Source organism: Zygosaccharomyces rouxii, assembly GCF_000026365.1.
Source record: "Zygosaccharomyces rouxii strain CBS732 chromosome G complete sequence".
In the NCBI taxonomy this organism is placed as follows: Eukaryota; Fungi; Ascomycota; class Saccharomycetes; order Saccharomycetales; family Saccharomycetaceae; genus Zygosaccharomyces; species Zygosaccharomyces rouxii.
The window spans coordinates 371323-385228 of NC_012996.1; the positions used below are offsets into that span (position 1 = coordinate 371323).

Consider the following 13906-nt stretch of genomic DNA (forward strand, 5'->3'; position numbering starts at 1 on the left):
GAAGTTGTAGATGTGAGTTGGGGAAATGCAAGGATTCTGGACTAAGGGTTATTCATAAGTATTTTTGTAAATATTGTTTACTATTTTCAATAATTATTCTTCGTTCTGGATCTTTAATGTATCGGACGGCAACGTTACGATTGCCATTAATGCTTGATTTCGATCCAATTCAAGGGGGTAATCATCTAACGATGTATTCATTGGCTCTAATCGTTGTACATTCACTTTAACCAATTTTTTTGATTTTCTACTGAGGTCTCCAGATTGGTATGACTAGAGTTAACAACTATCAAACCAACAGACCCATAACTTGACGAGATAATATCGTATGAGTCCCGTTCTTTTTGCAAAAAATACACAAAATTGTCCTTCTTATTAAAAAATTTAATTGAAATTCATTGAACTCTTAGCTGCTCTGTTAAAATTCGTTATATTGTTTGGATATTTCTCCATTTTTCTTCTATTTGGCTAGACGGCCTTCAGTCGTCCGATGAGAAGGAGATCAACTAGAGAAAATCCTTTAAAAAGGACCAAGTTTGAATACATATTCGTCGATTCAATCCCATAGGATTCGTCACTACTATTTATTTGAGAACCTCCAACAGGCTTTAATTGATATTATGCGGTTGGGAAGGTATTGATACGATATTGTTTTTGCTTCGTTTTATTGTGCACCAAAGAAATCAATGTATCACAACAAAAGATCAGCTGTTTCGACGGTCCCCAATGAGGATCCTATAAGGGTTGGATTCATTGGATTAAGCTTTTCCAAAGGATGGGCATTAAAGACACATAGGCCTGCGATTCTCCAACTATCATCACAATTTGTCATTACTGCGGTTTATGATGAGGATGAAAAAATGGCTATAGATACGATTGAACGGTTAAAATTAGTTCATGCAAAACCATTTACTGATTTAGAATCATTTTCCACTTTTGAGAATGTGGATATGATTGTTGTTAGTGTTCAAGCTTCTCAACAATATGAGATTGTAATGCCGTTATTAGAATTTTCCAGGAGAAATAGTAATTTAAAATACCTTTTCATAGAATGGGCGTTTGCATCTAATTTACAGCAGGCTGAGAAAGTATATCAGGCCGCTGCTATTCGCGGATTGCAAACCATAATTGCATTACAAGGTAGGAAAAGTCCGTACATACAAAGGGCCAAAGAATTGATTCATGAAAATAATATTGGTGAAATAAATTCAATTGAAATTTCGTGTAATGCCTGTTGGTATGGATATGAGAGATCAAGAAAAGTTGCTAATGGTATGTTCGAGATGGGTAATGGACTTGACCTTGTAACGACAACATTTGGTCATACCATTGACCTTTTACAATACATTACAGAATCTTATTTTTCCAAAATCAATGCATTAATCTTCAATAACATTCCAGAACAAATGCTAGTTGATGATCTGGGGAATCCAATGGGTCGTACTTCGCCAAAGACGGTACCTGACCATCTTTTATTCCACGGTTGTCTACAGAGGGGCAATGTGCCCGTCAGTTGCACGATTAAAGGTGATAAACCCACTAAAAAATTCACCAAAAATTTTATTATCGATATACATGGCACTAGAGGTGATATTAAAATTGAAGGTGACGCAGGTTTTGCAGAAATGTCTAATTTAGTACTCTATTACAGTGGGATACGAGTTAACGATATTCCAATCGCTAGCGATAATGGTCATCCCGTTCAACCATCATTGGATCAAGGTAAAGAATTTATGGAAGTGTACCACCTGCGAAATTATGATGCTGTTCATGGGAACGTTTTCCGATTATATCAATCTATTGCAGATTTCCATTTTAACACTAAAAATATACCCAATCTACCATCACAATTTGTCATGCAAGGTTTTGAATTTGAAGGTTTCCCCACTTTAATGGATGGCTTAATTATTCGTCGACTGATCGACAGCGTCTACAGAAGTAATTCGATGGGGGCTACACTAGACGTCACTCATATTTTGCAATTCCCATCAAGCGTTTGACTGATCGGGATTGTTTAATTTTGATAATGATAATTGACAAAATTCTTCGATCGCTTCATTATAATGTATTCCACCGTATCTTAATGTATTTAAATAGTCTACCGCCAGTTGTCTTTTCATCTCATTATTCATGTTTGATTCATTAGGATCTGCCACTTCACTGCTTAGGATCCGATGCACTTTGGACAGATGAAATTTAACGGTATTGTATTTCAACAGCTCCTGTATCTCTGGCGTCTCTGTGTAAATTTTAGAGTATTCAGGTGATGCTAACTGAGGTGGTTTTGCAGAATTCGCAGGTTTTTCGTTTTTTCCTATTTGTTCTTCTTTTTGATCAGTGGAATCTACAGGGTCTTTATGTCTAGCTTCATCCTTATAGCATGTAAGTGAACAGTATTTGATTCCACACTTGGGACATTTGTATTTAGCATCATTATCATGACATATACCACACTTCTCAGCAATCTTTGGGCCCATTTTCGAAGATCTTCTGCTCTTACAGGAATTGATGCGATGAGATGAGATGAGATGAGCTCTGAAATTTTGACCGAACTTTCATCTCCTGTTATCTCCGGTACATTTATACATATATAGATGAGATAACCACAACCAATGCAACATTGCGTAGTCCATCGTTTAATCACCATTGATGAGCTATGGTTTTCCATTATAGGTCTATATTAAAGTATCAAGTATTTAGAGCCTATTTCCATAGACAGTACGAGCAGGTTAGGATTCATACAGGGGGGAGTCAATTGCTAACATGCGACTGCCAAAATTATTCGAGCAGGTTAAATCAGAGTTTACCAAATGAATTCAAATTGGACGTAGATTCGCCATTACCAAGTAAGGTCCCCAGTTATAAGAAACATGCATTGGTACTATCACTACAGAATAAGAGCGCTGACGAATTGGAGTGGATGACAAATTGGCAGAGTAAATTGGAACTAAATCCAATGTGGCCATATTCTATCATTGGAGATTTGAAGACGCATTTAAAGCATACAAAATTTGGTTCGGACGTGTTGGTTAATGCGATTTCCATACATTCTGGTAATTTATCTGCACCCAGTAGAGATCCTCATGAAAGAGCCCACATATTTGTCATACCTGACATGAAGCTCTACAAAATATCTCCACAAGACGTAGTTAGTTTTGCACATTTCTTAGGTGGTGGTCATACTAGACAAGTAGCTGATCATCAATTATCTTTTGCAGATTTCCTAAAAGGTGCCGATAATGTGGTGAATAAAACTGAGCTGGTTTCTGAACCATCCAATGCTGACCATGCTTTCCCCCACGAAGATTGCAAGCGGGATTGGATTCTGGTATGTGGACACAACCAGCGAGACCGAAGATGTGGTATACTGGGTAAAGAGTTAATAAATGAGATATCTGCGAAGGGTTTAGACAAGGATAAAAATGTTGCACTTATATCTCACGTAGGTGGTCATAAATTTGCTGGAAACCTTATATTATACAATTATGTGGGTACCAATGAAAAAACTGGCGAAAATCAGTTGGACAGTTTATGGTTTTCCAGGGTTTTACCGCCAAATTTGGGTACACTGCTTGAACATGTAGATGCCAAAAAAATTCCACAAGAGTACTACCGTGGGGGAACATCTATGAATTGATATCCTATTGCTTAATTTTCCTGTATATTTTTTGCTCATATATAATTGGTCCTAATATCATTTAGCTGCTTGCAAACGCCTTCTGGGTTTGATCCGCTAGTTTCTTTACACAATTTGGTTTGTTCAGAGAGTGACAGGTTCAAGAAGGTTTCGCATAAATCTCCATCTATCACGTTTCTCACAGGAGCATAATAACTTCTGTATTTGAATGAATCCCTCCCTACAATGGAATAAGCACCCTCCGGAATGCGTACAGCGTTTGAAGAAGACCCTAGAGGTCTAGCTACATCTTTGTCCAAACCATCTTCATCTACGGGCTGATCCGTGGAAGATCCATTTTGATTCTCTTGTTCCAAATAAAATATGTCGTCTGCATCACTCATTACATTTTCTAAGCTTCTTAAACTGTTGACTTCTGATTTGGTCAGAAGGGGTACTAAACTGCCAATGGTCCCCTGTAATCCACAGTATAAGATAATTGGTCTATCGGATACTTGAACGGCTTCAGCTAGATAGAACCCAGTTGGGATATCATTGACGTAAAAATGATTTATTAGAGATAACTTCAACGGGCATGCCATGATATTAGGCGCTTTGTTCTTAAGATCGGCATATTGCTGTAATCTATCCAAAGAATGTGGGAAGTTAGACCTTATGAGGCTTTCTTGTTCCCTAGATAATCGTAATGTCCAAATATTTCCGAATTTATCTCCACCGATGACGGTTGATTGATCAATAAAAGTTAAAGCAGTTACATGTCTCTTGACCACATCATCAGCTATGGGAACGAAGATATTGTTCGTGGAGTCAAATTGAAGTATTGTTGCAGATTCACGATTGTCACCAACCGCAATCCTTTGATTTTTCCAGTTGGCGAGAGAAGATATCTTGGTGATAGATGCTGTAGTTGATGAAATTGATCTTTTGAGCAGTTGCTTTTTACCCAGTCCGTATAAAATTAAAGAACCAAAGACCGGAATGAGCAACTTGTCCCTAAAACCTACCATCGCGTGAACTTTGTCTTCTGTTGGAGTCTTATGAAGAAGCTTCATGTGAAATTCGCCAACACAATCTCGGATGGACTTGTCCTTAGGAGCTCTTCTAATAATCAGCTCAAAAGTGTACAGTTGGTTGTGAGTCGTAGAAACGACCAGGTAGTAGGTATTACTGGAGAACTTTGTAATAGCGGCAGTAATAGCTCTCATATTTTCCAAAATCTCGAATTGGGAGTTGCTCACTTGTGAATTAAAGAACTTCTGAGATCTTGCTAAGCTCACTCTTACTTGGTTTCCATCGTAAGAATTTTCAATGAATAAATTCATCTTTCTGTCGTCATCAAAGGTGATGATTTTACAACCGTCATACAATCTTGGCCATATTCTTTCTTCATTATCTTCATGATCCTCTTCTACAGCTCCCACAGGCAAGCAAATTTTATCCTTCGTTTGAAACCATTTATCTCTAAAAACAAAATTCTCCAAGGCACCAATTGTTAAAGAAGCACCAGAAGAAATGGTATCTATAGCACAACAACCATTGATCTTTAGGTTTTCCGTAGAGAATTGACACATTTTCACAAAATTTCCGGGATGTCGTAATAACATTGGTCTAATGTAGAGTAGCGAATCGTGTTCATAGGATACCCATGTCTTTATGCTATGAAGCATAACGCATGGTCCCTTAGCTCCTGTTTTGGCATCCTTTTCAATATCATCATGTTGTTTGGTGGTTTCTGTGCCTTCATCTTCATCTTCGTCATCTTCTTCCTCTTCCTCTTCTTCATCAGACGTTTTCTTCAAAAAAGACATAGATGGTAACACTGAGAGAGTAACCTCTTTAGGTCCCAAGAATTTGTTTCTGACATCGTATAACTGGCCATCATACCTGTTTAATTTTGACCTAGAATATAATCCGTTTATCAAACCAATGTGCAGTTCTACATCTCTTTCGGTCCTTGTGATTTTCAAATCGCTTACAGGAGCCATTAATGCTTGTAAAGATACAACTTCTAGAAAGTTATCCATATCATTTTTCTTTAAGGACAGAACTTTTAGATTTGCTTCTTTAGTTCCAACTGCCAGATAATCACTTCTGGGTTCAGGTATCATAGCTAATCCTTTGATCTGTTCATCGATCTCTACTCTATTTTGCAGTTCATGAAGAGAATCTGAAAGAGACTCAGTATCTATCTCAAAATAACAGATTTCTCCATTTGATAAACCAACTGCAAGTTGGCTATAGTTACAATCGGCAGCTACAACACGAATTCCTGCCGGTGGAAACCATTCTAATTTCTTTTCGTATTTCTTAGAGTCTGCGTTAAAGACTACTTGGCGTAATTCGTTCACACACACTTGAACAACGGATTTGCTCCCCATAGAGCCTACGAAGACTGTTCTATCAGATTTAGTCTTGAATTCATGTTGTTCTCCAGCTAGTTCTCCCATGGCACCAGCTTCAGTCTCTAAAATCATCGTTAAGTCATGAGATGCTAAGAAAAGCAACCGATGGTAGTTATCACTTGGGAATTTAATAGACCATAATTCTCTAGCATCAACATTTACACCGGAGGACACATGAACATCGAAATCGACACCGTTCACCATAAATCTTGTTTTATTCATGGAGTTAGCCGCTAATGTTAGTGGAGTCGTACTGGTCACTTGTGAGGATATGAGTGGGTTCAAATTTTTCTGTGTTTCCACAAGACTTAAGTTTCTCAAAGTGGATGAAGGTTCAAATGTTCCTTCAATTGGAGTATCATCACCTAAACTCTCGAATTGGAACAAACGATTATCGTAAAATTCTACATTAGCGAAAAGAAATCCGTTTTTAAAGATGTGCAGATCTGTAGCCTGAGGAATGGTATCGAAATAAGAGATAAATGCCACAGGTCGGTTTGAATCCTCTTTATTCGGTTCGATCTTTAATTTGAAAAGATCACCATGATTCGATTGTAAAAGAACGAAAAAATTGTTTTTCAAAGTCTGTATGGCAAAACATATGATGGTTGTGGGCATAGAAACATCCTTTCTTCGGGGAATTGGCACTTTTATATTGTAGAAACCATGCAAATCTTTGATCATTACAAAATCTTCAAACCCCACTAATACGAACGGGTTAATTTCATCATAATCACCATGATGATGCTCGTTTGAATCCATGTAAGTACTTATGCGATATTTGGAAAGATCTGGCAAACCCATGAGAAAGTTAGCTGTTTCGTCAATCTTATAACTTGCCCTCTTAACGATGTGATTCAAACCTAGATCTAGCACGTAAAACACTAAATGATGATTACCTTGTTGGAGTTCCAAAGATGCAAAGCATGGATTATCATATCTAACATCGCATACGGCCGTGTCTAATGTTAAAGTATTCGGTACTAGTGCCTCTAACGGATCTTGTATGCTGATACCATCTTGTCCAATTTGATTTGCTACAAAGCATAATTTATTCCTTTCGATTGCGGATAAAAACAAGCATCTACCATGTAAATCCACTTGTAAATGAGAAATGGGTGATAACCTTCTGAGACCTGATCTCGTTAAAGGTTGATTGATCAAAGCCTGCAGAACAATTTTACCTTGGGGCTCAATTGAAGCAAATCTAGATATCGTTAAGTTACCGGAATCTGATGTCAACGCTAGGAAACTGCTAGGCGAATTCTCCAAATTTAGTGTTTCCATGGCGGTTATAGTGGCAAATAATGGTACTACTGCTAGGCTTCGCAGTGAGCCTTCTGATACATCATACAATTCCAAATGAGTCTGTGTAGAAATACACAGCTGTAAGTGTCTCTTACGATTGACTTTGCTGCCAGTTACTTCTTGGCTACTATCATCATTGACATCTATAAAATGACCGATACACGAATGCACATAATTTGTCTGCCTCTGCAAAGTCAAATGAAAAAGAATCAGTTCATCATTTTCACCAAACATAGCAGGTAAAGGGAGATATTTCTAGCTCAATGCTCTTCGGCGGGTGGCAAGCAAGATAACTGTTCAATATTCTTCATTATGTTAGTTAGCGAGATGAGCCTGAAATTATCATACATGTATCCCCGGCAATAATATCATCTTATACGTATGGAAAGAAATGCGAAATATAAGTGAGTTATAGACAGACTAAAGAGAGCGTAGTAATTGTATGGATTTGCCGCTCATATAGGACCCATTTTAAATGGATCTAATTCTCTTGAGATCACGTGCTTTTCACATGACTCTGTAGCTGTCCGAAATTTTTTTCTGACATACCCCTCCCCCGCTTCCGGACACATCGGGCGGCAAGTTTCTCCACAATCTTTTTGTTCGTATCAAAGTACAGTGATACTCAAAGATGTGAAGATATATATATAGATATATATACACATACATATATATATGAAATAAGAGCTAGAATTTTATGTAGAATCGCAATATTCTAGTGTTTGATACAGTAGCCGCCGCTGCAAAATAATATGTGCACTTTCCTACACAATTGCCTACTCTTTCCCGCCTTTGTTCTTTTCTTCGGTGAGGCGTGAAATGTAGCTAACCTCTTGACCCCTCACGCTAACGCCGCGGCGACGTCAGATGTAAAAAATTAAATCAAAATACGTGTATATATAATAAGATGTGTTCTCAAAGGTTAAAGGAATAATTCCTCCCTTCTATTCATAACTAGTGGTAGACAAAGCATAGACTATCATTTTTTTTTTCCAATTGATTTCAATATGGAGGTTAGTGTTAGGTTTAATGCAGATGTTGAAAAAGATTTTGCATTTCAAGTTGATCGTGAAGATAGGTTAAGGGATAAGATTGCAAGAATATTCCGTAAGAATGGTACTGGAATGGGACACTTCATGGTCCTTAGACCAACGATTTTTCATAAAGAAGAACCTGCAGGTTATTACAAATCAATGCACCCAGGTTATATGACTGAGGGTGGTTGTATCTTGTACGATTATGATGCGGACAGTTCAGAGTATATGCAATTGTTAGATGAAGAAAAGCCAGTTTTTGAACAGGTTTGGCCTAGTCAGTTAATCCTACCCAAATGGGATGTCAGTAAGGTTAATGTCTTTACCTATGCATTTATCATGTTGGCATGGTTGTATACAGATCTTCCGGATTGTATTTCGCCAACACCTGGTATCTGTTTGACCAATTGCATGTCAAAGTTATTGATTCCAGTTTTAGATTATTTGGAATTGTACGATCTTTCTAGTCATCTGAGACTAGAAGTCACTCCTGGTTATTCGAGCTTATTGGCACAATGGGGTTTTTTCACTTTTCATGTCTTCAAGGTTTTACTCATTACATTATTCTTTGCAGTGGGTCTATGTAACCCAGTTTCATTTAATCCTTTCAAAGTGATGAGAATTACCAAGATGGATTTAACTCAGCCAAGTATTAAAAATCTAGTCAAATCCCTAGGTTGGGTTGGTATTAGAAAAGGCACTCAAGAACAATATCAAGCTACTTTTTATGAATACATTATGAAACAATATGGTAATACCGTTAAAGCTTCTAAAGCTGGTAAATTGAGAGTTGCAATTAATCCTGGTGTCCCGCTATCGGATGGAGAAGGTTTCCAAACACCATTGTCTCAGAGATTCGAGATAGATACTTTTGAAAAAGCTGAAAAGGAGGGGAAGTTCTATTTTAGTGAAGCTTATTTCATCGAATTGGAGAATAACTTGAAGAGTAACGTTGAGAAGTGTCGTGGTGATATTGGATTGATGAATGCGGAAGTTAAGAGGTTTAGAAGATATGGTCTTTTCGAACCAAATGCCAAAATTGAACGTTTGGTAGAAATAAGGAAAAGAACTTTCGAGAAATTGCATGAAGAAGAAGAAGCTGAAATTGAAAGGAAGAGGTTGGAAAAGGTTGCCAAGAGAAGAGAGGGGGAGAGAATAAAAGAGGAAAAGGAAACTAAAAAGATTAGGTAAATTGCAATTGCAATGCGCTTGTGCCTTTATATATTTTAAAGTATGTACATTGTCTGACACGGTAAAACACATTTCAAGAGTTTACTATCCCTGTAGATATTAATTAAATTACTGTTAAGTAGCCCCAATGTAGACTTTTGGTGGTAAAAATTATTGTTGTCTCCCCAACTTTCAACGGTATTTTGAGGCTAAAAAATCATGTCTTTGAACTTCGTTTCGTACGGGACTCGAACCCGCAATCTTCTCCTTAGGAGGGAGACGCGTTACCATTACGCCAACGAAACTACTAAGTTCTCAATCTTCATTGAGAATAGTGTACCCTTTGTTCAGTATTTAATTTGACACTTGAAACCAAAAATTAATTATTACTTATTTATTTCTATACCTTCATGTGCCAAACTTAAATTCAATTAATATCTCAGTACTTATGCCTGTTAAGATAATGCCCATAGTCCTCGTTTGCAATTCTTTCCCTCCTATCCAGTAGGCTGTTATAACGATCTGGGAATCTATTATTTCTCGTTTCACCATCTCTGGTGTAGGCTCTAAGTGGTGTATAGATACGTTCATATTCGGGATTTTCATCCTGAGCTAATCTCATATAGCTATTTTGAGCTCCCAACAGCGGTGGTGGCGGTGGTCTTGCTCTATGAGAAGATGTTGATGAGCTTAAACTCTTTTGACGTAAAAGTGCTTGTTGACTAACAAGACTTTCACTTGATGGTAAACTATCAGACGAATGCATAGCGACAATGTTGTAACGAGGACCTTTGAGGTGCTTAGCTACATCAAACATGACTACTCTATCTCTGTCACGGTCATTCTCGTAAATCATTGAGGTTGTCTTCAACGGTTCTTGAGATAGATCCACTTCTTGGTCATATCTACTATCCCAAGAGCCATTTGTGGGTATCTTGGCTAAACCTGGATTCTTATGATCGTTGAAATTTCCAGAATCGATGAGTGCCGTTGTAGAATCGTTGTGGAGATTCGATAGTGCAGTTTCACTAGAAGTGGCAAATGTAGCTGCTTTATTTTCAATATCATCATCAAAAATGCTACTTCTTGAAAGTGTACTCAATCTGTAGGGTTGTGACATCAGACCTTTTTTCTTCTTCTGCTTTTCCACTAGAGCATCCACGTTATGATTAATAGTAACACAAACGAATTCTTTAAGACCACTGTATTGCTGACCTTGGATTAATTTGTAATATACGTAAACTGACATTATCATGGCAATTGCCAATTTGGTGATGAAAATTGCCCAAATGGCAAATGAAAATAACATGAACGATAAAATAACAGCTTCTTCGTGATTGGTTTTGGCAATCGTTTTAAGCTTCGTAATTAGACCATTAAAACTTTCTAAATGACCATGAGCGATATTAGAATTTTCGTTATTCACAGTAATTAGCACAGACCACAATGTAAGACCATTGATAACTTGTCTTGGAGTATCTGCAAATAGAAGTCTTAAAGAATCCTTTAATTCGAAAAATGTAAAGAATGCCGACTTTTGAAATTTACCCTTTGGTGTTATCTTGAAGTAGATGCAGTATTTGGAATAATCAAACATGGAATACGCTGTCCTTGAGAAATTGTTCACATATGTCAATGAAATGTTTCTTGTTCTGTAAATTCTAATACCACGGATGAATTCCCATATCAATAGAATGACTGAGGCCAATATACAACTGCTAAACAACCATTTTGAGATGCGGAACGGCAAATAAGGTTGGATAATGTTGTTTGACCACGAATTGAATGCCAGAAGCTTGATACAAGTATATATATCAGAGGCAAACAGTAAAAATTTCAAAATAATAATACCCCATACAAAGATAATACAGTTTAAAACCGTCCAAAATTTTGTATTCCTGAATAACGAAAGGTCTATACTTTCAAAAGTTTTGGCATTAGCTGTATATTTCCAATCATTGCGGAACATATTTTCATACTCTAAGTGCTAACTAGTAGCCTTTGGCGATGGAAGACCAGCTAATGAGATAAAGTATCGTAACTATTTTCTACCCTCACTTACTAACTAAGCTCAGAATATATATATAATGTGGCATTGAACCATCAGTACATTGCAACAATGTGGATCTTATGTGAAACGAATTTAACTTAAAAATTGCAGGGTGCTCGAAGAATCGCGTCCAGCCATTTCGCTTCCGAACTAAAGAAGTAAAACCTTCACTTTTTACCAAATTATAACAATACAGGGAAATCTAAAGTCCATTGAATTTGATTCACAATTCTATTTAGGTATTTTCGGTAAACACTCTATATTCCTATCTCTACCTCGTAGAGTTTAAGACCATGTTTCTTATCTCGTACATAAAACTTCTTGGGTTTTTCACCTCGTTGAAATCTGCAAGATCGCCTGGTTGGGCATCACTACTGTCACCCATTATGAACCATGCACCAACTTTACGGTTCCACTTGTTCTCTTCGTGCCAGAACTTTTCCAATTGTCTCGAATTTAGCTGGAATTGTGGATTTGTATTGTCCGATCTTGTAAATCCAACTGAATGGTATCTTGTAGTGGCCGATGAGTTAAGCCTATCTAGTGAATTTGCACCAGAGGGTAGTATCTGGCTATGAGAGCGTAGAAATGGTGAGATATGCTTGTTGCCATTGTTATTGGCACCAGAAGATGGTGCCTTCAGAGTATTTTCGTCATGAGCACCATCGAAACCAGGAGCTGTCGGCAGCGGTGCTACGTCTTCCACATTTGCAAATGGATCTGCATCTTCTTCGTCTTCATCTATATTGACCCATTTCAAGTTTTCTTCATCGAACATCATCTTCCCCACGATTCTTTGGTGTGATTGTTTGCTCTTGCCTCTATTGGAGTTTCTCTTGGATATTTTCTCTATATGGGAGCCATCTGTCGCTGAATTTAATGGTTCTTGTGCGCTAGTCCTTGCCCTTATGAGTAGAGGTTTTTCATCTTGAGATTCTAATTTGTTAAACTTATCCAAGATATGTTCATTGCCCTCCCATTTCATGGTCTTGGGATTATAGTACATACTTCCATTTTTAATTGGGGTATTCTGGTCAATCTCTTGCTTGATTATCTGAATTCTAGAAGCAGTCTGGGGTCTGTTATGGTGATGATATCCTTTCCTTCGCTGTTTTTGTTGATGCTGTTGTTGCTGCTCGCTTTTCCTACGTTCTTTAAATGAATCTAGTTGATCTTTACTATTCCAATCCCTGTGTCTCCGGTGCAGCCTTGGAGTTAAAAGGGTATCATCTCTAATAATGTCATATTGTGATGGGGAAAGTCTTAATGGGGATTCTGGAGCTCTATTCAAAAATTGAGGCTGTATTAAACTCTCGTCGAATACAAAATCTTTGTCATCTTGTTCTTCCTCTTCCCTTGCCTCCTCAAAATTATCCAAAAACCGTTGAGGACGTTTTAGTGTTGGTAAATCGTCTTCTAGTTCGTCTTCCTCTCGTATCATACCGTTAAAATTGGAAAGCGCTGGCATTGATTTCTTAAACCTTACACTTGCATTGGGACGAATTCTAAGATCTCCTGCTGATAAACTATTAGGAATTCTTGAGAATGACGAGCTTGGTTTTAGGTGAGGCTTCAATTCCATCATTGACTGTCGTTGCCTTAGTCGACTAGACCCTCTTGAAGATCTGAGATTCAGCTTTTCATCAAAGTCTTTGATAAAATCAATACTTTTTCGTTTGCGAGGTCCACTATTGTCTTTATTATTATTATCATTATTATTATTATTAGTATTATTATCATTATCGTTCAAATTGAAGTAAGTCTTAAATGCATCATCAATGTCATCTTTCTTCCCTTGAAACTCTTGAAAATCATTCAAAAAATCATCTTCATCCTCTTCTCCTTCCTCATCAGTTCTACTACTACTCCCCACAGAAAGTCTCTTACCCTTGGAAATCGAAAAAGTTGTACCGTTGGAACTCGCAGATGATGGTGTCGGCAGTACACCATGGTTTCTACCTAGTGGTGATACTGGAGCTGGTTCTTGATCTTGATTTGTATTTATCTTGCCAAACGTTGATTCCATATCCTCAAAAGACGTTTCCGGGAATTCATCAAGATTCACCGGCCTAATCGACATTATCAATTCCGTACCTAAGAATAATTTAATAGTCCAGAATTCGTTGAGACCAAGTCAATGGCTTGAATACCTCGATGTTCACCTCTTTTCTGTCCAGGGAATCCTCGGTATTTTGATGCAAAAGTTTACATGATATTTTTTTATCTTTCTTCCTAAAATGTGAAGGGAAAATTTCAAATCTTAGCATAGTTGATAAGAAATGAACTACATAAAAGAATCTCCTCT

At 37.4% G+C, this 13906-nt stretch overlaps 7 protein-coding genes and 1 non-coding gene across 8 annotated transcripts; 3 read left to right on the forward strand and 5 right to left on the reverse strand.

Annotated features, from left to right (window-relative positions):
- Positions 1-686: 686 nt before the first annotated feature.
- Positions 687-2000, forward strand: GAL80 (transcription regulator GAL80; the record flags this gene model as incomplete). Its single annotated transcript, XM_002498155.1, has 1 exon — positions 687-2000. One exon carries the CDS (start codon positions 687-689, stop codon positions 1998-2000), a length of 1314 nt encoding a protein of 437 aa, XP_002498200.1.
- HIT1 (Hit1p) lies at positions 1989-2477 on the reverse strand (the record flags this gene model as incomplete). Its single annotated transcript, XM_002498156.1, has 1 exon — positions 1989-2477. One exon carries the CDS (start codon positions 2475-2477, stop codon positions 1989-1991), a length of 489 nt encoding a protein of 162 aa, XP_002498201.1.
- A 179-nt stretch (positions 2478-2656) lies between these two features.
- Positions 2657-3637, forward strand: AIM32 (Aim32p; the record flags this gene model as incomplete). The annotated part of the gene is made up of 1 exon (XM_002498157.1): positions 2657-3637. One exon carries the CDS (start codon positions 2657-2659, stop codon positions 3635-3637), a length of 981 nt encoding a protein of 326 aa, XP_002498202.1.
- Positions 3638-3672: 35 nt separating this feature from the next.
- RSE1 (U2 snRNP complex subunit RSE1) lies at positions 3673-7581 on the reverse strand (the record flags this gene model as incomplete). Its single annotated transcript, XM_002498158.1, has 1 exon — positions 3673-7581. The coding sequence occupies one exon, from the start codon at positions 7579-7581 to the stop codon at positions 3673-3675; it is 3909 nt and encodes a 1302-aa protein (XP_002498203.1).
- Positions 7582-8354: 773 nt separating this feature from the next.
- On the forward strand, positions 8355-9572 carry GSF2 (Gsf2p; the record flags this gene model as incomplete). The annotated part of the gene is made up of 1 exon (XM_002498159.1): positions 8355-9572. One exon carries the CDS (start codon positions 8355-8357, stop codon positions 9570-9572), a length of 1218 nt encoding a protein of 405 aa, XP_002498204.1.
- Positions 9573-9784: 212 nt separating this feature from the next.
- ZYRO0G04774r lies at positions 9785-9856 on the reverse strand. Its single transcript has one exon. It is a non-coding gene; the product is annotated as a tRNA-Arg (tRNA).
- A 134-nt stretch (positions 9857-9990) lies between these two features.
- Positions 9991-11520, reverse strand: ZYRO0G04796g (uncharacterized protein; the record flags this gene model as incomplete). Its single annotated transcript, XM_002498160.1, has 1 exon — positions 9991-11520. One exon carries the CDS (start codon positions 11518-11520, stop codon positions 9991-9993), a length of 1530 nt encoding a protein of 509 aa, XP_002498205.1.
- Positions 11521-11872: 352 nt separating this feature from the next.
- On the reverse strand, positions 11873-13681 carry BFA1 (Bfa1p; the record flags this gene model as incomplete). Its single annotated transcript, XM_002498161.1, has 1 exon — positions 11873-13681. The coding sequence occupies one exon, from the start codon at positions 13679-13681 to the stop codon at positions 11873-11875; it is 1809 nt and encodes a 602-aa protein (XP_002498206.1).
- Between the last annotated feature and the right edge of the window lie 225 nt (positions 13682-13906).